The following is a 26,701-nucleotide window of genomic DNA, read 5'->3' as shown; positions in this document are numbered from 1 at the left end:
TCTGCATCCAGTTTTGCATTGAGCTTGAACATTCCTCCGTGGAAACTATTCAGATGACTCAGAAGGCCACAGCTATGGAGAACTGGTGATCGGCAGCTTCATCACAACAACACATGCATCATGCATCATGATGCATGATGTCTTGCACACGCTCATGCATCATGTCTTGTACAGGGTTTTTTGGCAAAACCTCAAATCACCCAGGTGACTCAGCCCCCCTGTAGCCCATATTTGGCACCCTGCAACTTATGGCTTTTCCTAAAACTAAAATCACCTTTGAAAGGGGAGAGATTTCAAATGGTTGAAGAGATTCAAGAAATACAACAGGGCAGCTGATGGTGACTGAGAGAACTGTGTGAGGTCCCAAGGTGCCTACTTTGAAGGGGACTGAGGCATCATTGTCCTATGTACAGCGTGTCTTGTACCTTGTATCCTCTTCAGTAAATGTCTCTATTTTTTATATGGCTGTATACTTTCTGGACAGACCTCATATACGTATGTGCATATAGAAATGTGTGTGTAAAAAATGTGTGTGTATATATATGTGTGTATATAAGTACATATACATATGAGTGTGTGTATATTATATATATATGCAGAGAGAGAGGAATACTGGAAGAAAGTACAACACAGACAGTTATATTATAGCAGGGGGTTATAGAGGATTTTTCCTTTGTAAATTGTGACTAATTCTGCCATTCTGACTAATTTCTGGACAACCGCACAAGCATGACTTCCGAAAGGCAAATCCACGTCAGGGGGACGGACAGCGGCCAGCCTGTGAACCAGCTGTGAGCTCCTTAGGCTGGTTTGAGTGCCCTCCCGTCCCAAGCCCAGGTCTGCCAGTCTCGACAACCTTGTGCATGAATAAATGAGTGAGTGTGTGAATGAATGAGCACCACTTCGTTCTCCCACGGGTTCAAGTGCATCGTGGGGAAGCCAGCTGCCACGTTGTGAGGATGCTCAAGCAGCCCGGCAGCCCTGAGGCCACATAGGGAGGCGCAGAGGCCTCCGCCAACAGCCACATGGGGGCGCCATCCCAGACGCACCTCCTCCAGCCTTTGGGTGACGCAGCCCAGTCTGGGTGGTGGCTGCAGCCTCTCCAGAGGCCCTGAACCACAACAGCCCAGTGGAGCCACTTCCAAGCCCCGGGCCTCAGAAACCGTGAGATAATGGCTACTTATTGCTGCTTCCCGCCGCTAAGCTTTGGGGTCCTTTCTTACACAGCAGCAGATATCCAGCGCTGCTAGTTCCCAGGGAAATGGGCCAGCCTGCAGCCCGAAGACGGCCATCTCCTCGGGGACCCTCCATCCAGTAGGGGCTGCAGTGACTTTCCCTTGCCCGGCGACAGTGCATTTGCCACTGAGCTTTTCACTGTGAAACCATGTGTTTTTAAAAACACGCAGGGGCGCACCCACACGTATGAGAAAACTAAAAGAAAAGCCAGGAAGTGAAGCTCAAACACCCCAGCACACTGGCCACGCCCGTGCCGGGCGCACGGTTCCGTGCTGGTGTGCGTTACCCTAGGCTCCGTGCGCGCTCCTCCAGGTCCTCGCGTTTCATTTCCCAGTGAACCTGAGAGCGGCCTGTGTCGCGCTTGCCCGTTCCAGCCCCTCCCTTCCCTCGGCGATCCATGCCTCCATGGCTTCCAAACACTTCGCAAAATGGAATAGTTTTTTTAAGAAAAACATAAAACATTTTTTCTCTTAGCCTCTTTATTTAGTATTATTTAGGATGAGAACACTTCCCAGAGGATCCGCCCCCGCGGCGAGGTTGAAGTGCGTGCCGCAGCATTATTACCAACCACACAGGCTCTGTGCCTTGGGCAGAGTCCCGGGGCCTTCTGGACCTGAAACCCTGTCCCCTTTCACTAATACCTCCCATCACCCCCTCCCCCAGAGCGGGGTATTTTAAAGTAAACTGTCTGTTAGAAAGTAATGCATAAAGAAAAATGCACAAATCATAGATGACAGGCTTGCTAAATTTTCATAAACAAACACACCTGGGTCACCACTCAGCGCAGAATGTTACCCTCTTCGAGCCTCAAGCCTCCTGGTGGCTGTCCGGGCCTTTCTGGCGCAGCCCCCGGGTCAGCGCTGCCTGGGATGGACGCCTTCCCGTGCAGCCCTTGGTCTGGTCGCAGGGGTCGGATAGGGCAAGGGTCTCAAGGTCTGGGCAGTTCCTAATGTTATCTCTGGATACATGGCGAGGTGCGGCACAGTGTTCTGCAGATGCCGCGGTGAGTGGGAGGGGCTGGCAGGCACTCAGCTGGACGACGGGAGCCAACCGCAAAGAAGAAATCAACACACGATCGACCAAATAGGGTGTGTAAGTAATAGCTCAGCCTCCCTTTGAGGGGGCAGAGCTTTGGAATATGTACCCCTCTCTCCTCTACTTCCTGTGAGGATGGTGAATAAAACCACCTCGTGACAACCATGCTTCGTTTTTGGAGACAACACCCAAGTGAAAACCCTTTGAGTTCAGGAACGTGGGGACGCTCCCACCAGCTAGCAGGCTTTCTAAGGGCTGGGACAAAGTCCCTTCTGCTGACCACGCTGAGTCCCTACTGGGTAGGGGTCGGGGGAACACCTGCCTCAGCCGAGGGGCTCCATCACTTAGCCCAGCTGACTGTGAAGATGGGAAAGCCCACGTTCATGCTGCCGGTCACCACCAGAGCCAGTATGATAAGCAGAGACTGGGGTTGAATTTTCTGTTTTTTTCTTTTTAAAGTGGAGTGGGTGGTGGTGGGATTGAATTTCTGTGGGTGCTTTATTTAGATGGCCTGTGATCTGAGAAGACAGTGGGCTATGTACCCTAAAAGACATGTTTCATTTCAAGCCAACCTTGTTTATAAGGAGGAAAGAGTGTAGTTCAGAGATTTGAAACCCAGGAGAAAGGTTAATCAGATAGAAGCTACAGGGGAAGCCCTGGTTTCCTTAGCATCCTTTCCTGTGGACCGTGGTCCTTTATCTGGGTTCTGGGTGGTTCATACTTTATCTGTGTCCCGGGAGGGCAATCTCTCTCCCTGGAACAGGAGGGCTCAGACATGCCTGGGGCACGAAGGTCGAAGAGCCCGAGGTCTCCTAGGCTGTGGGTGAGTCGTGTCTTCAGTTCCTGAAACAGCAGCTTTTTATATTTGTTCATTACTACGCTTATGCATTATTACTGAAAACTAAAATTTTCTAACTCTCCAGCTCCCCCATCAAATGGACCCTCTGACCATCTAAGGAAGAGGCCACTGTCCGGCCCCAGGTTCCCACCCACTTTCACTGCCTGGTGTGCCAGAGTTTTCCAAGGGCGAAGCACATACTCACTGAAGGAACGAATGAATGAAGGCGGCTGCGCTTCGTCTTAATCCCACTGGGCGTCGTCACAGGCGGCCCCTCTAGGTGGCCCCTCAGCTGCTCCTGGAAAGCCACCACTGCGAGAGGACTGCTTGCGGCCATGAACTTCCTAAGAAATAAAGTTAAAATAGGCCCGGGGCCTAAAATTACAATACCTGCACGTTCCTTTTGCAGAGGTCTGTGTCTGCGTGGCTGTCCTCCGGTCTGGCTTCGCTAAGGGCAAGCCATTCCTAACGCCTTGAGAAGCTCCGCTGGGTTGGCTTAACAACACCTGGACTATTACTGAACGGACTCTCAGTAAACGGACGCCTTTGTTGAACAGGTTTAAAAACTCAAAACAGTTTGCCAAGTTCTGCCAAGGTCACAGGTCCCAACTAGTGGGGGTGCTGGCCACCCCGGGACCCTGGGGGAAAGATGTGGGCACTTTCCGAGCGGTGGCGCTGGACCCCCGTCGGTCCTCCCACTGGCGTGGGCAGCGGTGACCTCACACGAGGACGAGGGCGGGGCCGGGGCGGGGCGGAGGCGGGACCCGGGAGAGCGAGCAGCGCGGGCGGAGAGCAAGTCGCCAGACTCGGCGCCACCATGGCCACCGTGGACCTGGAGAAGCTGCGGATGTGCGGGGCCGGCAAGGCCATAGGCGTGCTGACCAGCGGCGGCGACGCGCAAGGTGGGCGGGGCGCGGGGCCAGTCGAAGGCGGGCGGGGGGCGTCCACCTGTCTCCCGGCCACTCAGCGCGCGCCTGCCACCGTCGGCCAGGACCTGGGGTCAGCGACTTCCCTTGTATGACGCCTCCAGTCCCCCTCCTGTCCCTAACCCTCCTCACCGGTTCCCGACCCTCCCCGCCGCGCCCGATCGTCCGCGTACGTGCGGAACGCCACGGCTTCCGCGCCCCGCCCCCGCGCGCCCGCGGAGGTGTGTCTGCGCTCGGCGGTGGCCCGGGATACTGCGCGCGGAGCAGGCGCAGGGACTGGCCGCTTCTCCGCTCCCGACCCGGAGGCTCCCCAGCCGCTTCCCGGAGGCACGTGTCTGAAGACCTGTTTCCTGGAGGCTGTGCTGAGCTGGGCAGGTTCTGAAATTCCATGAGAGTCAGGCTCTTCCTGGTTGTGAAATGAGACCTGGGGACACTTTGAATCCTCCAGCCACGGCCTCCAGGGCGCCTCTGGCGCCTGCATCCCTCCAGTCCTCTCCCCACTTTAACCCTGCTGGCAGGGGTAGGGGAAGTAGCATACCTACCCAGAACAGCCAGCCCCTCAGTCTCCTTTTGAGGCCTACTGGGGAAAGGGGTACCTTGGGGAGGTGGCTTGGGGCTTGCGAGTTCCCTTTAGCTTAGACCTGTTCTCACTCCCCTGTATGGGGAAAGCCCAAGGTGGTGGCCTGTCAGGGTCCTGCAGTCCAGGCTTGGCCCAGATGAGTAGGTGCCCTGCCTGGGGGCGGGGGCTATTCCAGCTGCTCCCCCACCTGTCAGCCTAGTCTGGTGCTGACCGCTGTTTTTCAGTGCCTCTGACCTGGGATGGCCAGCTCCGCACCTGTGGTGCTGGGCCAGGTGGCTGCACCCTGAACCCCAGGGGACACCTTAAGTAGACCAGAAGGGAGGACTGGAAGGGAAGGAGCCAGCACCCTCAAGCTGTGCAGCTGGGCTTGGTCCGTCTCCCTCCAGATTGGAGAGTGTGGACATCCCCACCTCCGCAGGCCTGGGACTCACCAATCCCCAATCAGAGGCGGAAAGAGGCTCTCACAAGCCAGGGAAGGAAGAAAGAATTGGCCTCTGTTTGTGTCCCCACCTACAAGGGGCCCTCCCAAGGATTTAGGCTGAGCCCTTAGTGCCTGGCCTGGATGGCAGTCAGTGTGCCCTCTGCACCTCCACAGCCACTGGCGGCTGGAGTGCTGGCTGCCTCTTCCTGTGTCTGCAGCATGGCCAGGGGGCCCTGGGCTGGGGTGAGCAGGCTCGGAGAGTAGCCTTGGGGCGGACACATCCTCCTGTGAGATTAGACTTTGAGAGAGGGCACGCCCTTGGGAGGGCCGGACCCACCTCGCCAGAGAGGCGCAGAGGGGCCAGTGAGGCCCCTACTCCCCCAGCTGGTGTGGGCAGAGCGGTCTCCACCCCACGCGGCTGCCTGCACGGTGGAGACACAGCACCCAGGGGATTGGAAGGACAATACATGTGTTTTGGTCAGGGTGCAAAGCCGAGTCGTCCGAGTCGTGGCCCTGGTGCCTCTCACAGAACCGGTCTCACTTCCTGGACATGGCTGGAGTGTGGCCGTCTGCACACCTGCCGGCTGACCTTTACGCCTTTCTCCGAAATGTCTCCGCTCCCCCAGAGTGCTGGCAGACTCTGCTGTGTGCGGCCTCCCGCCCGCAGACACAGGAGCGGGCCCTGGTGGAGCCACACTCGGAGGCCTGCACAAACTTCCCCAGTTTAGGGCTCTGCTGGTGCCATGGCACAGACGCAGGGCTGGTGGGTACAGGGGCAGAATGGAGCCTTTCTGTTTTGCGAGTTCTGGAACCAGGCGGTAGGTGTGCCCCTACTGGCTCCCGTCACTGCCTCTGCGGTCCTGCCCCAGACGCGTGTGCTCAGGCCGTCTCTGGGTTCGGCCCAGGGCTTCCCCGGGAAGGCTGGCCTCTTGCAGACCTGATGGTGCCACGTGTGCCTTTCCGAGGCTGCCTGCCTGGGTCCCGCCCGTGCCCTCGCACGTGTGTCCTCCTTTGTCCTGTGAGTGCCCTCTCTGGTGGGTGCTTGCCCTTTTGAATGCTAGTCTGCTGTTGTCGGAATGTGGGCACCAGCCAAGCTCACAGAGCGGAGGGCCAGACCCAGGTCCCAGGTGGCTCAGCACTGACCAGCCCTGTGACCTGACTCCAGCACTTCCCTTGGGCCTCAGGTTCCCCTTCTGTAAACAGAGGGAGAGGAGGCAAGACAGGCCACCTGGCAGGTTCCTTCTAGTCTGCCTGGAAGCGGTGTCCTTCGCCACCTCGGGGGCCTTACAGACTGCAAGAAGTGTCGGTAAGTCGAGGGCTCGAAGTTGTTCGAGGATGTCAGGGGACTTTGTGCAGAAGTAATGGGAGACAGGTGAAATAGCCTGTCTCACCCACCACCCACCGCACCCCAAAGCTGCCGCCTGTGTGCGGCCCCTGCCTGCCCCTAAAGAACAGGCAGGACTTCCCTGGTCCTGCCGATCACTAGGGCATTGATCTCCTGTATTTGCAGGTGAGGGTTTAGTTTCCTGACTCCCCTCCTCATCTCGTTTGTCCCAGCCAGGCTGTGTCTCCACATCACCTGTTAATGTAGTGTCCTGCTGAGCCTGGTGTCATTTAGTTTTTCTGGGAGCTGCCTGTGATCAAGTCACAAATGCACCCAACCTTACTTGCTTGGGTGGCATGGTGGATTTCCTCCAGCAGGAAGTCATGGGACGCACCTCCCTGGTCCTCTCGGAGGGATGAGGGTCTCGTGCTCCCTCAGCTGGCACACGAGCTGCTCTCCTGCCCACTCTTCTCGCTGGCCCAGGGATTATTTTGAGGAAGAAAAGCAGATGAAAGGGCTGCTGTCTCCATGGCATCCGGTTCCGTTGGGCGTGTTCTCCTCCTAAGGGCTGAAAATGGTACTCCACTCCTGGGGTTCCTGGAGTCCACCAGGCTGGCTAGTGAGGTGGGCTTGCTCCTGGGCTGGCCTGTGCAGCAGCTGGCCAAGTCAGGGCTGGGTGACTGAAGACGTGTCTAGATGGGACTGTGGGCGTGAGTCCTGGCCACTGCCCTTCCATCCCCACCCACTCTCCTCCCCCTGTTCTCAGCTGCCGGCCTCCTTCCTGGCCGCCCACAGTTGGGCCTGGACCATGAGCCTGCAGTGAGCCCAAAGTGGCCTTGCCAGCGAGGGTTGCTGGAGAGGCAGATACCATAGAGTGGACTGCCTGCTGCCACATCTGTGCCCACTGGGACAGGGACGGGGGCAACTGCAGGAAGCAGTTACTGCTATCCCATCTTCCTCAGTGCCCCCCACCCCACCTGCACAAAGTCAGGGTGGGCAGAGCAGCCTGCTGCCCGTGGGCCCCCCGATCACGGGCAGAAACTTTTGAGCTTCCAATCTGGGTTCTTGGGGCAGCCCTGCTGTCTGGGGAGAGTGGGGTGCTCTCTGGGCTCCTGCCCCCATTGACAGCCTCTGCTACTCTACTTCCATGCACTGGAGGGACACGAGCCCTTCGTGATTTATTTAGAAATGGGGTTCTCTGGTTTCAGCCCTGTGTGGAAGCTGCGAGTATGGCCCCTTCGCTGTCCGTGCCCTGACACCTGGGTGCCCCACGCCAGGAGGCCTGGGTGCTGCATGTTGAGCAGCCAGAGCTTCAGCTGCAGGTGGGGACAGGGCGGCTTGCTGTGCCAGAGGAGGGGTTGGGGTGCCCTCAGCTGCTGGGACTCTGGCAGGCTCCTGCCACCCCTCCAGGACCTGGGCTTCTCACTGGTAGATGGGGTAGAGGTCGAGAGTCCTCGCATTGAAGCCTCCACGAGGACCACACAGGATGCGAGGGACCTTGGTGGCCATGGTGCTCCCGCAGGGTGCCTCAGCGATGGGCACTGCCCACCCCTGCGAGCTTGGGGTCCTGGACGGCAGGGGCCCCTGGGGGCCGGCCTCACTGACATTTGTATAGGCCTCCCGGGAAAAGGCCCCGAGAGCCGAGGACAGGCTGCAGGGTGTGCATGTGCACTCTGGCCCGGTGCTGGGGACAACGGCAGGGGCAGCACAGGACCGGACGAGGCCTGAAGTGATGGGACATCTGCTCACGCCTGGTGGCCACACTCAGGCTGAGTCAAGCCCGACGGGGGGTCTCCTGGTTCAGCTCTGAGGCAGTGTGTTTCCAAATGCTCTGAAAGGACTGGGCTCACCCTGTGCCCTGGGGCTGGGCCTCCCACTCCTGGCTCGGCGCCCCCTGAGGAGGCTGCTTTAGGGTCCCAACATTCGTGCATCTCCGCTGACGGTGTCACCTGACTTTCTGGCAGGTATGAATGCCGCTGTCAGGGCTGTGACACGAATGGGCATCTACGTGGGAGCCAAGGTCTTCCTCATCTATGAGGTAAGGCCAGGCACATCCAGACCCCACACGGATGGGTTTCGTGTTCTCAGCAGGGAGTCACAGGAGACTTGAGGGGCCATGCTTGCCTCGTCCCACAGTGGTCACTGGTGTTTCAGCTGGAGGCTGAGGCCCAGAGGGAGGGGTGGGTGACGGCTCTAGGCTGTGGGTGAGGAGCCCCTTTCCCCAGCCTGGGTCCTTGTGGGGTGGGCCGTGACCCTGGGGAGACAGGAATGCGTGAGCTATTGTCTTCCTCCTCAGAGGCTGAGGATCTTGGTCCCCACCTGTCGCCCCCGCCCTCCTGCACCCCTTACACACACACAGCCTGTGCGAATCTTCCAGGTGACGGTAGCAAACAGCCTCCTTGGGACCAAGTGGCAGAGTATTGTTCTCTTTCGTTCTAGCCAAACCGGTGCCCCCTTGGCCTCATCCCCCACCTAAATCCCTGTGTCATATTTGGGGCTGACTCACAGATAGACAGACGCAGTGGAATTCCTCCATGGCCTTGTGGTTTTCCAGAGGCACCGTGTTACTTTGTTTTCATTGTTTTAGGCAAGAAGTAGCAAAGCCTGGCCTCTCTGCTCTCCCTGGGCCTCCCTCCTCACCCTTTGAGCTGTCCCTGCCCCTGCCCCTGGCCCCACGTGGGCGCGGCCACACCCAGCCTCGGCTGAGCAGCGGTTTGCAGGCCCCTCTCCTGCAGGGCTCTGACCCCTCAGATGAGGCTGGGACCCGGCAAAGCCCCAGCTCGCCTTTGGGAAGCAGGTCCTCTCAGAATCTCACCTGCTGGTTGGGGGGCCCACACCCTGGTAATGGTCTAGAGTCCTGGAGGACGGGGGAAATTCTCCAGGGAGTGGCCTGCAGGCAGGGAGGGGTAGGTCCAAGCCCTGTCTGAGATTGTCCCCCTGTGACAGGCGCATCCCTTCCCCTCCTGGACCCTCAGCTTCTTCTATTAAGTGGGGTTACCGATTCCTTCTGTGTGGGGAAGTTAGGGCACAGAAGCTAATGCAAGGTTGTGAGTGAAAGCACTTCTCACGGCCAGCACCGAGAAGGGCTCAGGGCTCAGTCATTCCCCTGGGGGAATGACTTTCATTCACCCGGGAGCTGAAACTGGACCTGTGGGCTCGGAGTCAACACAGAATTGCTGCCAGCAACGCACGTGGCCTGCAGCTGGTTCTGGGGCTGCCGAGGGCCTGCCCTTGGTGGGGGAAGGGAGGGGAGGTGGGGAGGGTTGAGGTGGCACAAAGTGGATTGAGTTGTGCAGAGACATTCTAGAAGGTTCCAAGGCTAGGACAGGAGGGTTGCATCTGTGAGATTTTTCTTAAAATAGTGCTTTATTTTTCAGTTACAGCTGACATATGATATTATATTAGTGTCAAGTGTACAATCCAGTGACTAGACGTTCACATGACTCATGAAGTGATTGCCCTTACAAAGCTAGTACCCACTTAACACCATACATAGTTATTACAACACTATTGTCCGCTGGGCCTGTCCCTTGAGGGTGTCACTTATGGAGGTGGGTGGTTGGTGCTTTGGTGTGGTCCGAAGCTGTTCCCTGAGGGTGCTGGCTCTGGGGGTCCCTGGGGGGTGCAGACCTAGTCGGTTGCTGCCTGTGTCCTGCCTGGGGACACCCTGTATGAGCTCCAAAGCGACCTTCGGATGGCTGCTGCTTGTACTAGGCATGGAGGGGCCTGAGAGAGGCCCAGCTGTGAACCAAAGTGGCTGCTGCTCCTGCCCGGCCTGGGGCTGCATAGCGAGAGGTACGGGGCATGCCGAGGCCAGATGCTGCCCGCCCAAGACGTTTTAGGGGAGTCTGCAGCATGAACAAAGGCGGGTCATATGCATGGAAAAATCACTGGAAATGGCTTTGGTGGGCCCAAAAGTAGGGTGGGGAGGGGTCTCGGGGAATCACCAGAATGGAGCGAACAGGGTGAACCAGGTTGATGGAGGTTCAGCTGTGGCGCCCGCCTGCCTGCTCTGTGGGACTGGGGTCGCTCAGCAAAGGAACAGCGGCCTCTGCCAGTGCTTCTGTCTGGGAGAAAGTGGCCCCTTCTGCCCTCACCCTGATGCCAGACGGTTTAGTTCCTCCCCGAATGTCTGTCGCCTTTCGAGCTGCTGCCCCAGGGCTGGAGCTCAGAGGGAGTGAGTCCATGCAGGGGCCCTTAAGAGGAACTGCCTGGGACTCCAGAAGCCTTTCGTCTTAGCCACAGTCCCCGCTGGTTTCCATAGCCAGAGCCACGGGGACTTCTCTTCCTGGCACTGGGTCCCTGGGCAGGGGGCCTGGTGTGGGTCTGGGACCTCTCCCTCCTCAGGGGGACCTCCACAGCTGGGACGCCCTCCTGATTTTTAACCACTGCACAAGGGTGTGGGGCCATCTTGGCGTGGCTTCCTCTTCCCATTCTTAGTTATAGGCCTTGTGTTCATCGAGGTTTGGGGCGGTTCTGAGCGATGGTGGTCCTGCAGTTTACTTATAATTTGGATTGGTTGTGGGAGGCGGTGAGTGCCGATGACCTGCACTGCCATCTTGCCTGCAGGCTGTAATCTCTATTCTGAATGCAACAGAAATGACATTCGGGAACTTACAGGACTAGATCAAAAAAAGTCTAAAGCCTTCTCCCAAGGCCCTCAGTGGAGGTTCTGGGGGGAGCCAGCTGCCATCTGAGAAGTCCAACTGCCCGAGGCTGCCGTGCTGTGAGGGTGGCCCGAGCTACCACAGGGAGAGGTCTGCTCAGCCCCCAGTCCTGTCAGCCATCGTAGCCCAGGCACTCGATCATGGAGGATGAGAAGCCCCGTGATCTGCCTGCAGGCTGCAGGACCAGGGACTCTGGTGGTGTGAGTCCTGTTCCCAGTCCGGTCCTGAAGGCCTGAGAGCCGGGAGCACCAATGTCCAAGGGCAGGAGGAGGTGGGGTCTCAGCTCCAACAGAGCTGTGTCTTGAGACTGTGACTCGAGCCAGTGCGCAGGGGGCTGGCTCTGTGCCCAGGATCTGTGCCCAATCCTGGGTTTTACAGACTGAGATCTGCCTCTCGGTGGAGTTGCTTGCTCCGGGCAGTGCCTGCTCTGGATTTTTGGGTAATTTTCCTGTTTTTCTATGCAGGGGTGGTGGTGGCAGGGCTGGCTGTGTCCTCGTGGCCAAATTCCTGACCGGAGGGTGGGGGAGGGAAAGAGGCAGGGAAGGGAAGGACATAGATTGGCTTAAACTGTAGAAGGTAGCTTGGTGGTCTCCAGACAGGGGGTCTCACTCGCCCTGTGGCCCTGAGGACCTTCTTCTAATTCTGGTTCCAGGCAGGACGGGCACCTGCTTGCCAACTCGGGCTGGGCTGTGGGCCCTGAGATGGAGAAACACCGCACCCTCCCGTGTGTAGTGCCCCACCTCTATTCCCTGGCGGGGGGCATTTGCCCCACCCTCCTCCATGGCCTGTGGCCCAGGACACTACAGGCCTGGGGGACAGAACCACAAGGCTGGACTGGCCAAAGGGAGGAGGCAGAGAGGGAATAGATGCCCAGAGCTAAGCTGGGTTCTGGTGCCAAGCAGTTGTGACTCATCTATTACGTCACTGGAGGGGCTGGAGGACTGCCTGGAGGCGGCAGCCCTGCTTCTGTTAGTTTGGTGGTGCCACATCTTTTCACCATTTAAAATGCACCTGTCCTCTCTCTAGACTGTATAAAGAACTACTGATAAGAAAGGATTAGAGGAAATGGACAGAACGCCTGACCAGGCACTTCTCACAGAGCTGGTTCAGACCGCCAGTGGCTTATGGCATAGACAAACAGCATGTGGTCACCAGGGAAACTGACACACTGCCACCCGCGGGGACCCACATGCAGCCTCTGGGACAAAGACTAGCATGCCTCGCGCTGTGGGGTGGAACACCCAAAAGCCTGGCTGTGTGGCTGGTGGGTGAGGAGGCCAACAAAGCCCAGTGGGTGCCTGTGAGCCACCCATGACAGCTCACATGCCCCGAACTCAGGAGCCCTTGTGCAGGGGACATGTGTATTCTCAGCAGGGCACGTTACCTGGGTGTGGCTCGGGAACACTCACCTAGTGGGCCACCTGTGACAGGAGCACATTCCCTGTGAGTTACACTGTGAGTTACACTGTGTGAAACGCCCTCGCTGGCCCTGCAGAGGTGTTCCGGAAGGCCCATCTGGGTGCCCTGGCATCACCCCCTGACAGCCGGCCTCTGACTGTTGGCCAACCCCAACTTTATCATCCAGGGCCCTGGGGTGGCGAGGGCAGGGCCTGGTGGCCAGGACCATGGGCCTGTTTCCCGCCGGACCGGGGTTTGGTCAGGTTTCTGTTACCCGGCTCGCAGATGAGGGGGTTGTCAGACAGCTGTGGGTGCCTGTTTCATGCCTGTGCTCCCCGGTTTCAGGGATACGAGGGCCTCGTGGAGGGAGGTGAGAACATCAAGCCGGCCAACTGGCTCAGCGTCTCCAACATCATCCAGCTGGTAAGGCCTGTGTGAGCCCTTTGCGCCTGTGAGCACGAGTGTGCACACCCAGAGACACAGATACCGATACGTGGAGACACACCGACACACAGGTGCATGCATGGGAGTGCACCTGGTCCAGCCAGGGCTGGACGCCAGGCTGACCGTGCCATGGGGCTGCTGTGGGTGAAGGAGTCGCAGTGGCTCTGACACATCTCCACCGCAACAGCTCACCCTCAGTTGCAGCTAAGGGTGCAGGGCAGGGAGGACATGGCACAGCATCTGAGTGGCCTCTGCACCTGGCCTCCCGGTGACCAAGGCCAAGGTTCCCCTCCAGCTTACTGAGAGCAGGAGGCAGGCACCTTGCTGGGCCAGGACTCAGGAGGTGGCTTTTGAACCATGGTTCTGTGGGGAGACCCTCATTCTCCCACAGAGCTGGGACAGTGGTGCAGGCACTTGTCACCTGTTTATCCCAGGCCACCAGGTGACATCTGGCTTATTCAAGTGGCTGGTCAGCTATCATGAGGCACAAATGGGTTAGTGGGAGCAGCGGACAGACAGGCCTGGACCCCAGCGCCTGGTGTCCTGGGGCAGGCCTTGTCCAGGCGTGGCCAACCCTGAGGGGGCCACCCACCACTCCTGCCCAGAACAGATGTCAGTGATGGGCTGTGCTCTCTTGGCACCTGGGGACAGAGTGGGTTTGCTACCCTGGCCCCTTGGTCCAGCAAACAAGCGGTGGGGGGGGGGGTGTGGGGTGGCGGGTAGGACATCCAGGAATGGCTGTGGGGTGCTGTGGGGGCAGAGGAGGGAGGGTTTGGGCTCTGCCTCCAGGGTGACGCCACTGGGCCAGCCCATCACGCCTGGGGCCAGGCCCAGAGTGTCCCAGGAGTGGCATGGTGGGCAGCGGGAGGGGTGGGGAATGGGGCTCTTTTTTCTGGTGGTCTGTCCGGAGCACAGCGGGCAGGCTGATGTGTGGGGAGGGCTCCTTCGTGGAGCCTGGCTGAAGCTGAGCAGGGAGCTGCCATGTGAACGTTGGCCTGAGCTGCCCCTGTCCCCTTGGAGCTCAGGGTTCTCCGGTGTTCTTGCCTGGCCCATGCACACATGTGTATGCTCTCAAGTGTGTGTGTGTGTGTCCACACCCGTGCGGCCCCTCAGTGTTCAGAGCCTGCTCACTTCGTTCCCTTGTTTGAGCTTCCCAAGACAGGTGGATAGTCTCCTCCTCATCTATCGGAGGAGGAAGGCCCAGGGGATGGGGACTCCTGCCCAGGCTTCTCGAGGACTTGGAACTCGCCCTCTCAGTTCTGCAGGGTCCAACTGTCCCCCCCTGCCTAGTACCAGGTCCCTGCAGTGGCCTCACAGGGCCCCCCACTGCCCCGTTGACCAAGGCTGCTGTCCCCTCTGTGCAGGGTGGCACCGTCATTGGCAGTGCGCGCTGCAAGGCCTTCACCACGAGGGAGGGGCGCCTGGCAGCGGCCTACAACCTGGTCCATCGCGGCATCACCAACCTGTGTGTCATCGGTGGGGACGGCAGCCTCACAGGAGCCAACATCTTCCGCAGCGAGTGGGGCAGCCTGCTGGAGGAGCTGGTGAAGGAAGGTGGGGTAGGGGCCAGGGCCTGCCTGGGGGGCCGGGGGTTGCACGGAGGCTACAGCGCCTGCCTTGCCGCTGCTGGGCAGGGGGCACAGGCAGGACGAGGGAAGGCGCTCGAGAGTGGCGGGCCTGGCCCAGCCCAGGTCGAGACAGCCTTGGGCAGCTGCAGAAGCCCTCAGCTGGGTTTGGTCGGTTGAGCTGGAGTCCCTAGAGCCCAGCATCTCGGACCACTAGGCCTGGGGGACAGCTGTCCCAGGCCGACTCACCCCACGCTGTGTGGGCCAGTCTTGTCTGTAATCGATTCTCGGGTGTGGGTTGCAGACTGCCATCCTTTGCAGAAGTGTAATAGTAAACACTTGGTAACACTTGGTGCTTGGGGACACCCAAGGCACATAGGTACAAGGTTGCCCCTTGGGAAGCGGCCTCTTGAAATTCAGTCTGTGCCACTTGTGCGGGGCCTGGGAATGAGGGGTATAGTTGCTCTCCAAGGTGGCCCTAGAGGTCTCCTGCTTGGGGTGAGGAGTCTGTACTCAGCATTAGGGGTTCAGCAATCCCCTCTTCCCCTGGGAGTCCTGTGGCAGGACCTGTGGCAGTCCTGTGCGGTAGCGGGAAACCAGGCCTGGGGACCTTTCTGGGCTGCACTGCTGTGTGGACACGGGGAGAGGTGGGGTTTCTTGCCCCGTGCTGTGGCCAGTGGGCCTCAGCTGGCCCCCACTGCTGCTTCTCAGGCAAGATCTCAGAGAGCACGGCTCAGACCTACTCGCACCTGAACATCGCTGGGCTGGTGGGCTCCATCGACAATGACTTCTGTGGCACTGACATGACCATCGGCACAGACTCAGCCCTGCATCGCATCATGGAGGTCATTGATGCCATCACCACCACCGCCCAGAGGTGAGCGACGCCCACGGGCCTCGCTGGCCCAGGCTGTTCTCCAGGCTAGCAAGCGGGGGACCTGTTCTCCTGGCAAGGGCGAGGCCACCACTCTGCAGGGCCAGCAGGGGCCCTGGGGTGCTGGTGCATCCTGCAGGGGGGTTGGTCTTTGGATTGCTGCTGGCCAGTGATGGCCAGGCCTGGGCAGGTAAATGGCCTGCAGCCCTAGCAGCAGAGGTCAGTGAAAACCAGCCCAAAGGATGGTCAGGTACCCAAGGCCTCATGTTGCTTGGACACTTGGCTGCCCTGGGAATGAGAAGGGCTGTCTGTCTGTCCACGGCGTCCATGCTCACTGTGCCACCCAGGCACTCCGGAGGCAGAGCTGGCCATGGGCAGTGTGGCTCAGCCCCTGTGGCCCGAGGGCAGCTGTTTCCACCAGCCTGCGAGGCCGGGCCAGGAGCCTAGCTCACGGAGGCTCAACACAGACGCCTCTGTCCTGTTCCTGTCCACAGCCACCAGAGGACCTTCGTGCTGGAGGTGATGGGGCGGCACTGCGGGTAAGGGGGCGGCCCTGGTCAAGGGGGGTGGGTGTGGGGCAGCTGGGAGCAGGAACCTAGTGTGGCGCCTCCACGGCACCTGGCCCAGGGCAGGTGCTTGTTGAATGCCATGGGTGTGGGAGTCCACCTCTGGGGCTGGATGCAGTGAGGACAAAGGCGGTGAGGCCCAGGTGACACAAGTCTGGGGTCCGGGCTGCTGGGTCCAGCCCCGAGCAGGTGGCCTTCCTGCTCCTCTAGGTATCTGGCCCTGGTGTCTGCCCTGGCCTCGGGGGCTGACTGGCTGTTCATCCCCGAGGCACCCCCTGAGGACGGCTGGGAGAACTTCATGTGCGAGAGGCTTGGCGAGGTGAGTGCAAAGGGTCTTCTCACCTGTAACCATTTGCCTTGTCCCTGGCTGGAGGGCCCCATTCCCAGGCCTGCAGCAAAGCAACCCACTCAGCCTGCCCCTCCCTTCCCCCAGGAGGACCACGGGGTCCCTGCTGGCCCCTCCTCACATGGGTTGTGGGCCCTGTGGTGCAGACCTCAGGAAGGGCTGGTGGGTGGCGGCTGCGTTGGGGCAGGTGACCAAGGTCACTGAGCCCCGGGATGTCTCTGACCCAGACCCGAAGCCGAGGGTCACGGCTGAACATCATCATCATTGCTGAGGGCGCCATCGACCGCAATGGGAAGCCCATCTCATCGCACTACGTGAAGGATGTGAGTGCAGAGGGGCCCCCGGAGCTGCCCGGGTCGTGTGGATGGGCTGGAGGTGGGGCCTAGTGGGTTGGGCCCCTTTATCTTCGGTCCCCAAGCGCTCTTGCTGGGGCTCTTTCCCCAGGCGCAGGAGGCTCCAGGAGGGCTTCCTCAGTGACAGCCCGGTGGGGGGTGCCCGGGGCTGTCCAAGAGGTCCTGCCCCAGAGGCCAGGGTTTCCCCCTAACGCCTGGTGGGAGCCCTCCACCTACTGGTTTCCAGTCTGCATTTAGAGCGTGTTCCTGCAGGGCCAGGCCCGCCTGCCTGGGACCCCCCGTCCACACACTCACCCAGGAAAACACATGCAATCATACCCCTGTGCACCTACACACTCACATGGAAATGCACACCCACATACACAGAAACACATCCACACACTCACTCAGGAACACACACACAAACACATTCCCTGTGCACCCACACACTCCCATAGAAACATGCGCACCCACACACAAAGAAACACATCCGCACACTTACATGCTGTGGACCTGAACCTGGGGCCAGCTCTCTGGGGACCTTGGGGCACTGACACCCTGGGATCCCTCAGGCCTAGCGGGAAAGGGGTGAAGGCCAGGGTTTGGGGGCCTGTGGGGGGTGGGACAGTGGGGGTGGGCAGCAAACCTAAGAACCGCCTCACTCTCTCCCAATGAGCAGCTGGTGGTGCAGAGGCTGGGCTTTGACACACGTGTGACTGTGCTGGGCCACGTGCAGAGGGGAGGGACCCCCTCGGCGTTCGACCGCATCCTGGTAGGTGGGGTGCTGCTCTGGTTCCCAGTGCGTGTGTGTGGCGTGGGGTGTGTGTGTGTGTGGCGCGTGAGCCTCTCTTTACCGTGCCTGTGCGCATGGGTGAGACAGGTAGGCCCCTCCATTACTCTGTGGAGGTGGGAAACTCGGACCTGGGGACCTGTGCCCCTTGTCCCTGCCCCACAAGTCAGCAGCTTCCAAGCCCCCTGGTGGTGGCTGTGGCAGATGCCGGGAGGGGAGGATGGGGTGAGCAGCAGCAAGGCCTCAGCTCAGCCCGCTTGGGGTCCGATGCCTGGTGGTTCAGAGTGTAGCCCATAGCCGAGGCCACCACAGTTCTTACCCCTGGGGGAGCCAGGCGCTGGGGAGGGGGTGTGCTGGTTCTGGCCCGAGTGTGCCATTGTCATCCTGTTGACTGCTGGGTCCCACCTTGTCCTCTGCAAAGTGGGAACCAGGTTGCAGACGCATGGAGACAGGGTCTCCGGCCACGGAGGCCCCATGGGTGGTCAAGTGCCTGCATGTGAGGGCTGGTCACCCCAGGGTAGGGGATGGATACCTCCTGGGCCACCATGCTGGTGTGCGGCTGGGTCATCTGCTCGGACCCTCAGCGAGCTGCAGCTGCCCTACTGCACCGAGCCTTTCCCAGGAGGCAGTGTGTGGTGTCCCCAGGCCCACTCAGAGCAGCAGGACCCTGGCCTCACAGAGTGGCCTTGCTGACCTGGCCGGGTACCTCTGCACCCCGTGTGAGGCCTTGGGTGCCCTTGGGACAGCCTCCTAACGGTCCTGGCACATCAGGGCCAGGCATCAACCCTCCACCAAGCCTAGGCAGCGGAGACGAGCCACAGGGGGTCTGGGGTCTCCCCGGCTTTCGGGAGAGCCAGCTGGCCTGCCGTTTCACAGCAGGTGGAAGACACAGATGCCTGCGTTAGAGACAAATGACAGTGTGTTCACAGCTGGAGTGTCAGCGTTTTGTCTGGTCCCCGAGTCCTGTCCCCAGGGTGGCACCTGCACATGCAGTGTGTCGGGTTATGGGGAGAAGCCTAAGCTCAGGGAGCTGCCAGGATGTGCTCCTGAGGGGGACCGGAGCCTTCTTCCATGGCTGGTACTGAAACACACCTGACCGGCTGGCGCCTGGTTCCCAGAGGGGCAGGAGGCAACAGAGACCCAGGGCGCTGTCTGCTGGTGCCACAGGAGCAGGGGACCGGCCTGCCACACCTCGCTGAGCCGAGCGCAGCAACGGCGTTGGGCCTTGCCTTCTCGCATGCCTGTCTGTTCCTGTTGGCTGTGCCAGGACCTGCATGTGGGGTGCAGGGAGGGCGGTCCCTAAATGTTCCAGCTGGCCCAGTCCGCCAGCCCACGTGTCGCAGTGGCACACACACCACGGGAGCCCTGACATAAAGGAGCTCCAGTCGAGAAACCGTGTCGTGGTGGAGAGAAACCTCATTCCAATCCTCACCCTTCCCCTCGGGCTGAGTGACCATGGACGTATCTTGCCACTGTGGCCCTGGGGTGCGGGGCCACACCACCTCAGTAGAGCTGTTGTGATTGGTGGCGTATTAAATCCCTGTTTCTGTTGCTGTTTGTTCTAGAAGCTTCGACCAGTACATGTGAGGGGAGCTCTGAAAGTTGAGGGTTTTCACATGGCATGGGTGCTGGCTCAGTGCAGCCCCCAGAGCAGAGAAGGGCCAAGTGAGTGTGTGTGCGCACATGTGTGTTTGTGTGTCTGTGTGTGCCCATGGAGGGGTGGCACCTGAGCCTTGCGCCTCTCCTGCTCAGAGCAGCAAGATGGGCATGGAGGCGGTGATGGCGCTTATGGAGGCCACGCCCGACACGCCGGCCTGCGTGGTCAGCCTCTCGGGGAACCAGTCCGTGCGGCTGCCCCTCATGGAGTGCGTGCAGGTGGTGAGTATACGGCCTCCCCTGCCTTTAGAACCCCTGTCCTTCCAGGCACCTCAGGGCTCCAGGCAGGCTGCTTGCACAGGCCCCGCCCCCAGCCTTGCCCCTTCCTTGTGTCTGTCCCCGTGGGGGTGTGTGCTGCCCCGGCCCCTAAGTCAGCCTTAGGGTATCAGAAGCCAGCAGCCCTGGAGAGGGGAATGAGCATGTCCGAAAAGCAGGATGAACCCTGAGAGAGGCGGGGGCTGAGCTGAGGTCACTCAGCTTCCCGGAGCCAGTGGCCATGGATCTCCCTTGCAAATTGGGTGGTGTTTGGGGGCATCAGGGGCAAAGATGGGAAGGAAGAGGAGGAGTGGGTGGCTGGAGCCACTGGGTAAATTCTGATAGACAATGCGAGGGACATTTGTTGTGGCCGGAGAAGGGGCCTCCAGAAGCGGGAGTGGGAGGGGAGAGCAGAGGTTGAGAGGCTGGGGGTGGGGCCACTGACCCTGGCTCTGCAGGTCTGAGGGACGCTGCAGCTGAGGGTCGGAGGGCGGGCAGGCAGAGTGGAGGGTTGGGCCTCCCTGGTGCTTCCCTTGGAAGAACCTCCTGTTGTGACTTCCACCAGCCCTGCTTCTGTGCAGGCTGAACGCTGGTTATGGGTCTGGGGGCCAGATGGGCCTCAGCCTCCATTCCCATGACCCTGGCGGGGCCCCTAGAGGCTGAGACGGAGCCAGGGTGGCTGGGAAGGGCCCTGAGGCCATCCAGCCTTGGCCAGCTCTCCCGATTGCTGGCCTTGGCAGGGACTGCTGCTGGGCAGGTCTGGGGCGGGCCGGCCGTGCCAGGTGGCTGCCGTCCACACTCCAGGCCTCCCCCAGCCTGTGCTTGCCTTTCCTTTAAGACAAAGGAGGTGCAGAAGGCCATGGATGAGAAGAGGTTCGATGAGGCCATCCAGCTCCGAGGCAGGTGAGGGCCTGTGGGCAGGGTCCATGGCAGACTCCTGGCAGCTTGCACACGGCCAGGCCCCCACACACAGGACGTGCATCGCTGTCGAGGGGCCTCTGAATCTCTCCTGAGACCCCTCCTTTCCCATGTGTGTGGCCAAGCAGTCTGCAGTTAGGAAGGGGGCCTCCGTAGTCCCCGTGGAGGAAAGCAGGCTGGCTGTGGGGTGGTGGGTGGACAGGAGCTGCCCACCCCGGGGCAGGCTGCGTTCCGGGACTGGCTTAGCTGAGAGGGGTGTTGGGGTCACGTGTCATGTGGGGTCTTCCACCACCTAGCAATGGCACCTGGCCTGGGTTGGGGACAACAAAAGAGAGAAGGGGGCTCCTCCGTGGTTTAGCAATGGGTCAGACTCCGTGTTTTCTTGTGTGACTATGGGCTGTGGAATTGGGCTGCGGCCGTGGGTTTGGCTGGGGAGAGGGCTGTAGGTGTGGGCTGCTTGATTCCTGACCGACTTTCGTTCCAGGAGCTTTGAGAACAATTGGAACATTTACAAGCTGCTTGCACACCAGAAGATCTCCAAAGAGAAGGTGAGGTGGTGTAAGTGGCAGAGCCCCCAGGTCAGGGTCTGCCCATGCATGGGGTCTGCCTGCTGCTGCCGGCCCAAGGAGCAGGGAGCTCCTGGCCGGCCCAGCTGGGCCAGATCCCGCCTTACGTGGGGCCAGAGCTGGGAGGGTCAGGCTCGGCCTCTGCTGGTTGGGCTGCTGTCCCACAGCCAGTGTCCCCGCCTGGAGATGACACTGGCCGCTCGCCTATCAGACACTTATAAGAAATTACATTAGGCCCACGGATTTAGCTCAGGATAGAAGGCATCCAACATTGTGAGCTGTTCCAAGAGAGCCAAAAGCCTGGGGAGATGGCCTCTTCTCAAGAGAAGAATGATGGCAGGACTTGTTTCTGAAGTCCTGGGGGACAAGGAGAGGGCCCCATCACGACAGGGTTGGCCGGTGGGGTGCTGGAACTGCCGCCCCCGGAGCTGCCGTCATAGGGGTGGTCGATAGGGGAGTGGAAGCCACCTAGTGGCAGAGCCTTCGGGGTTGGTAAATGATTGATGTGGCCATTGTCATTAACATTGTCACCACTTTGAGGAGACCTCTGCAGTCTGTCTCTAGCCTGGGGTGCTCATCACCTTATCCTTTCACCGTCCATGGTCCGGCCCCCCTTTTATTCCAGGAGCTAATGAGGGACAGGCAGCAGCCCTCTCTCCCTGCCCCCTCCTGCCACACACAGCAGAGTGGTCTGCACATCCCCTTTCGAAACTGGCTGGGGTGTATGTGCCTCTGGGCAGCCGGGGGTGTCACCAGGACCTGCTGCCCGGTGGAGCCCCTGGCCAAGTGGGGCCACAGAGCACTTGGCATGAGGCCAGGTTCTTAGGTGAGACGGCTGTGAAGTAATCTGTTAGTAATGCCTTATACGTTGATTGCAGATGGAGGTGATACTATTTTGGTTACACCTGGTGAAATTAACCGGAGCAGTATCATCTGCTTGTTTGTACTTAATGTAGGTACTGAAAAACTTGCGATGTCAGCGGCCCCCTTTCTCTCTGTGCTTCTGCACCACCCACCAAGGACTTGGGTGCACTGGATGCTAACCCCTGAGTGTGGGGTGAGTGCCGAGGCTGCCGGCCAGGTGTGGACTCTGGCCGGAACTGTCCTGCGGCCACCTCGGGGGTGCTAGGCCAGTAGGGACCACATCCTGCTAACGCCCATGGCCAGGCCTCTGCAGTTTATGAGTGTTTGCTCTTCACCAGAAGCTCGTGGCATCCTGAGGACGGATATTTGCCACTCCTCCAGGGGTCAGGCTGGCGCGAGAAGCTGCCTCTCATTGACTTCCATCTGGTCAGTTTTCCCTCCCAACCTGCGTGCTCATGTTCTTGTCTCTATCCCCTTCTCTAAGACGCAGTTCTCCCTGGCCATCCTGAACGTGGGGGCCCCGGCGGCCGGCATGAACGCAGCCGTGCGCTCGGCGGTGCGTTCTGGCATTTCCCAGGGCCACCGGGTGTACGTGGTGCATGACGGCTTTGAAGGCCTGGCCAAGGGTCAGGTAGGTGCATGGTGGCAGGGCCTGTGGGCCGTTGGCTGACTTACTGCCCACTACCCACCCACCACCCAGTTTGCTCCCAGACAAACCAGGGACTGGAACAAGCCAGTGGAAATGCAGGAATGGCCAGTTCAGGCCCATGAAGGAAATGGATCAGGGGATGGGGGAGAGGGGTCCACGTTAGCCGCTCAGCCCAGGCACCTGGGACTGTGCTCTGTTCCCCTTTGGACATGCTCCCCCTGAGCACAGGTCCGTCACCTGAGGAGGAATCAGCCAGCACCTCTGGCCTGTCCTCCTGAAGCTGTGCCTCCCTCCTGCAGGTGCAAGAAGTGGGCTGGCACGATGTGGCTGGCTGGCTGGGGCGAGGAGGCTCCATGCTGGGGACCAAGAGGTGAGCAGTTGGCCGCTGGGAGACCCAGAGTGCAAGCTCAGTGGGGAGGGGGTGCAAAGGGAAACCTATCCTGGGCTCTGGGCTAGGTCCCCCTTCCAGCTGGTGACCTGAGTGGGCTACAGATCACCCCTGCCTGGGGCTTCCTGGCTGCGGGCTCACCTGGGGTCACCTGCGTAGGGGGAGGCTGCTAGGCTGCCCCATGCCTGCAGAGAGCTCACACAGGCCCCAGGGGTGAGGGGCTTCTCCATCACCTGGCAAGTGCCTGGCAAGGGCACCGAGCGGGTGCCAGGCTGCGCCCTAACCGGTGGGCCCCCTGGACTCAGGCACTGAGCCTCTGCTTCTGCCTCTACCCAGAGTTGTGTGCACCCTGCCCGCACCCTGGGGCCTGCACTCTCCTGTGGTCAGGTGCAGGCTGTGTGGGTCTTTCTAGCCTGGTGGTCTGTGCAGATGCCAGACAGTGTTCATCTCACTGTCCCCCCCCCGCCTCCCCCGCCCGCCGCAGGACATTGCCCAAGAGCTACTTGGAGAAAATCGTGGAGAACATACGCACGTACAACATCCACGCCCTGCTGGTCATCGGAGGCTTCGAGGTGAGGCCACTGCAGGGGATCGAGCCTGGGGAGGGGAGCTGAGAGCGTCCCTTTGGGGTACTGAGATGGCCCTTCCAGAAACCCCATGTGCAGAGGGGTTATTTCCAGGGCCCAAGGAAAGTGGTCCTGGGCTCTGGGAGGTGTTTACCTTCTCCTGAGGCTTTGCAGCTCAGATTAAAGTTGCAGTCCGGGTGCTGGCGGGAGGTGGCCGGCAGGAGCAGGGGCAGCTCTGGCTGAGGGACAGGGAGCAGTGCCCCATCTGGTCCCTGCGGAGGGGTGGGGCACTCTGGGCAGGGGTCCTGAGCGGCCTCACTCCTGCCTGTGTGGTGGTCACGCACAGTGTGGCTGTCAGGCGGATTTTGAGTCATGGGTGCTGTTGTGTGGCTCTGGTGCCAGCAACCCTAGTGACAGGCAGACATTCTCGCTCTTCCCTGGAGGAGTCTGAAGTGCCCCCGTCTGTAGAGGTGTGTACACTCCCTACAGGGCAAGTACTGCAGGCCTCCTTCCTGTCCTTTCTGAACCCCACTTTCCCTGGCCAAAGGGGCTGCAGAGCTCCTGGGGGGGTCCTGCCTGCTGCCCCCCCCACCCGCCCAGGCCCAGCCTCCCGGGCCCTGAGCACCTCCCCCCTGCAGGCCTACGAGGGAGTGCTGCAGCTGGTGGAGGCCCGTGGCTGCTACGAGGAGCTGTGCATTGTCATGTGCGTCATCCCCGCCACCATCAGCAACAACGTGCCAGGCACGGACTTCAGCCTGGGCTGCGACACTGCAGTCAATGCCGCCATGGAGGTAGGGCCTCGCGGTTCAGATGCCAACTACCTACCTATTTTAGTTCCCTTTTCTCAGTTCAAAGTGAGGAGTGTTATTACCTCACACGTTATCATTAGCATCTGACCGCTGGTTTACCACGGCCTACACTGGCAGTGGGACCCTCCCCCTGTATAGATCAGGGAGACCCACACAGGGATGTCCTTGGTCCGTACCCAGTAGATGCCGGTGACAACCCGTTGTCCCCTGGGGGCAGAGTCACCCTAGCCGAGGGCAACTACATGGCCTGTGGTGAGCTCACGGTGGGGCTGCAGCTCACAGCCTCCTCCTGACCCTCGGTCAGCTTTGGCGAGAAACAGGGTCCCTGCAGCATGGGGAGTCCCTGGGGCCTGCCAGGGAGGACCCTGACCACCCCTGGTCCCCCAGAGCTGTGACCGCATCAAGCAGTCAGCCTCGGGGACCAAGCGCCGGGTGTTCGTCGTGGAGACTATGGGGGGCTACTGCGGCTACCTAGCCACTGTGACCGGCATTGCTGTGGGGGCGGATGCCGCCTACATCTTCGAGGACCCTTTTAACATCCAAGACTTAAAGGTGAGCCAGACTCTTGACCTTCTCCTGCTTCGGGGCTGAGTGGGTCCCTTCCTAAGACACACATAGGAGCCAGCCTGGCATGGGGGCTGGGCCCAGCCAGAAGCCACGTCCCATTGCCTGTGGGGGTCTGGCCCATGTCCTACCTTGCAGTGCCCTCCTGCCACTTGCAGCCCAAATGTCCACCCCTCCAATCACCCCTGAGGGACATTGGCTCCGCCTGTCGGATGGTCTGGAATGTTCCTTCCCAGGCTGTCTGCCTTCTGGCTGTGGTGGGGTGGTGCTGGCTGCTGCCCTGACCCTGGCTCACTGGGGCCCTGGCTCCTACAGGCCAACGTCGAGCACATGACGGAGAAGATGAAGACGGAGATCCAGAGGGGTCTGGTGCTTCGGTGAGGCTGCGGGTGGGCCTGGACGGGGGGGAGGGTCTGTCCAAGCCATGGCGAGGGCTTCCAGACCCTGGGCTGTGGGTCAGAACAAGGTGGAGGGGGCCTTGGGGAGGGGTGAGAGGAGTCGGCATTTCCCAGAGGCCTGTGGCCTGGCCCAGCAGGCTCCCCATCAGGGGAGGCCTGGGAGGGCTCCCACTTGTGTAACTCAGGTCCTCTCTTCCTCTCCCCAGAAACGAGAAGTGCCATGAACACTACACCACGGAGTTTCTGTACAACCTCTACTCCTCCGAAGGGAAGGGTATTTTCGACTGCAGGACCAATGTCCTGGGCCACCTGCAGCAGGTACAGCATGGGGGAATGTGGCCCCTGCCTTCATCCGCACATGGGCCAAGGGCTCCAACAGGATGCAGCAGCAGGATAAGGGCCTTCTGCACGCACAGCCTCGTGGGGCCCCTGGGTGTGGGTCATTGCCTGCTTCTCCCTCCCAGCCTGGAGCAAAGTGATACCAAACTAGGCCACAGCAGGACCAAGTTTTGGGACTTGTGGGGACAGGGCCTGCCTTGGCCAGTCTCCTCCCTGCAGGCTGGACTGTCATCTCATCCACTGTGTTCCAGGGTGGGGCTCCAACCCCATTTGACCGGAATTACGGGACCAAGCTGGGGGTGAAGGCCTTGCTCTGGGTGTCCGAGAAGCTTCGGGCCGTCTACCGAAATGGTATGTGGGGGAGGTGGCTCATCCTGCCCTTGCCCTCTGCCCCGGCCCTGGGGGAGGGGCTGAGCACATGCCTGTGTCCACAGGGCGGGTGTTTGCCAATGCCCCTGACTCGGCCTGTGTGATCGGCCTTCAGAAGAAGTCAGTGGCCTTTAGCCCTGTTACCGAGCTCAAGAAAGACACTGATTTTGAGTGAGTCCCTCCCAAGTGAGGGTGACCATTTGGGCCCAGGCTTCCCCGGGCAAGTGCGCTGGGATGGGAAGGGGTGAGCTGGGCCAGCTGGGCTGTCAGGTCTGAGTGCACACACTCCCCACTCTGTCCCTGGTGAGGGTCCTGAGTCAGTCCTGGGTGCATGCCCTGGAGGGCCATGGACCCCTGACACCACCACTGAGGGCTACTCCTGTGGGAGAAGGCAGGGCCAGGGTTCGGAGGAGGGGGTGTGGTCCCAGGTGGAGGCCGTGGTTGAGGAGGTGCCCCAACCCGGCCCTGCCCCACCCCGCCCCAGGCACCGCATGCCCCGGGAGCAGTGGTGGCTGAACCTGCGGCTGATGCTGAAGATGCTGGCACACTACCATGTCAGCATGGCTGACTACGTGTCTGGGGAGCTGGAGCACGTCACCCGCCGCACCCTGAGTGTGGACAAGGGCTTCTGAGGCTGCCCCGCCACCCCGCTGGCTGGCAGGCCATTCCTGCCAGGCCGCCGCCTGGAACCTGCAGGCAGGCAGGCGGTGGGTAGGCTGTGGCCCTCTCTCAGCCCTGCCCCAGGGGGCTCATGGCCCCGCCTCCAGGACAGAGCACCCTGGGCACTTACCTTCCAGCCCCAGGGGACATGGGACGTCCTAGTCTGGACACACTGCCCTTCCTTGGTCCCCCACATGGCCCTTCACTCTCACCAGCCCTTGGGGTCCAGTGCCCGGGTCTTCGTGCCAAGGGCGGTGTGCCCCGGGGGCCTTGCTGTGCCCCTGCTCCTGAGCACTGGGCACTGTGGTTGGGCAGAGCTTGTCATCTTTTGTGGGAATAAAGTCACCCTAACAGAGAA

At 60.5% G+C, this 26,701-nt stretch overlaps 1 protein-coding gene across 1 annotated transcript; it reads left to right on the top strand.

Annotated features, from left to right (window-relative positions):
• The first annotated feature begins 3,863 nt into the window (after positions 1 to 3,863).
• Positions 3,864 to 26,701, top strand: PFKL (phosphofructokinase, liver type). Its single transcript, XM_037065260.1, has 22 exons — positions 3,864 to 4,011; positions 8,325 to 8,398; positions 12,771 to 12,848; positions 14,234 to 14,423; positions 15,146 to 15,311; positions 15,803 to 15,847; positions 16,085 to 16,193; positions 16,448 to 16,543; positions 17,232 to 17,324; positions 19,095 to 19,220; positions 20,092 to 20,156; positions 20,656 to 20,719; positions 22,086 to 22,232; positions 22,550 to 22,620; positions 23,123 to 23,210; positions 23,843 to 23,995; positions 24,401 to 24,565; positions 24,893 to 24,954; positions 25,182 to 25,293; positions 25,566 to 25,665; positions 25,749 to 25,854; positions 26,168 to 26,701. Exons 1-22 carry the CDS (start codon positions 3,927 to 3,929, stop codon positions 26,313 to 26,315), a joined length of 2,343 nt encoding a protein of 780 aa, XP_036921155.1. The 5' UTR covers positions 3,864 to 3,926; the 3' UTR covers positions 26,316 to 26,701.

This window comes from Sturnira hondurensis, unplaced genomic scaffold (genome assembly GCF_014824575.4).
Source record: "Sturnira hondurensis isolate 20B ecotype Veracruz unplaced genomic scaffold, ASM1482457v3 Scaffold0015596, whole genome shotgun sequence".
Lineage (NCBI taxonomy): Eukaryota > Metazoa > Chordata > Mammalia > Chiroptera > Phyllostomidae > Sturnira > Sturnira hondurensis.
Note: the sequence above shows the minus strand (reverse complement) of the source record. Positions and strands in the feature narration are given on the sequence as shown.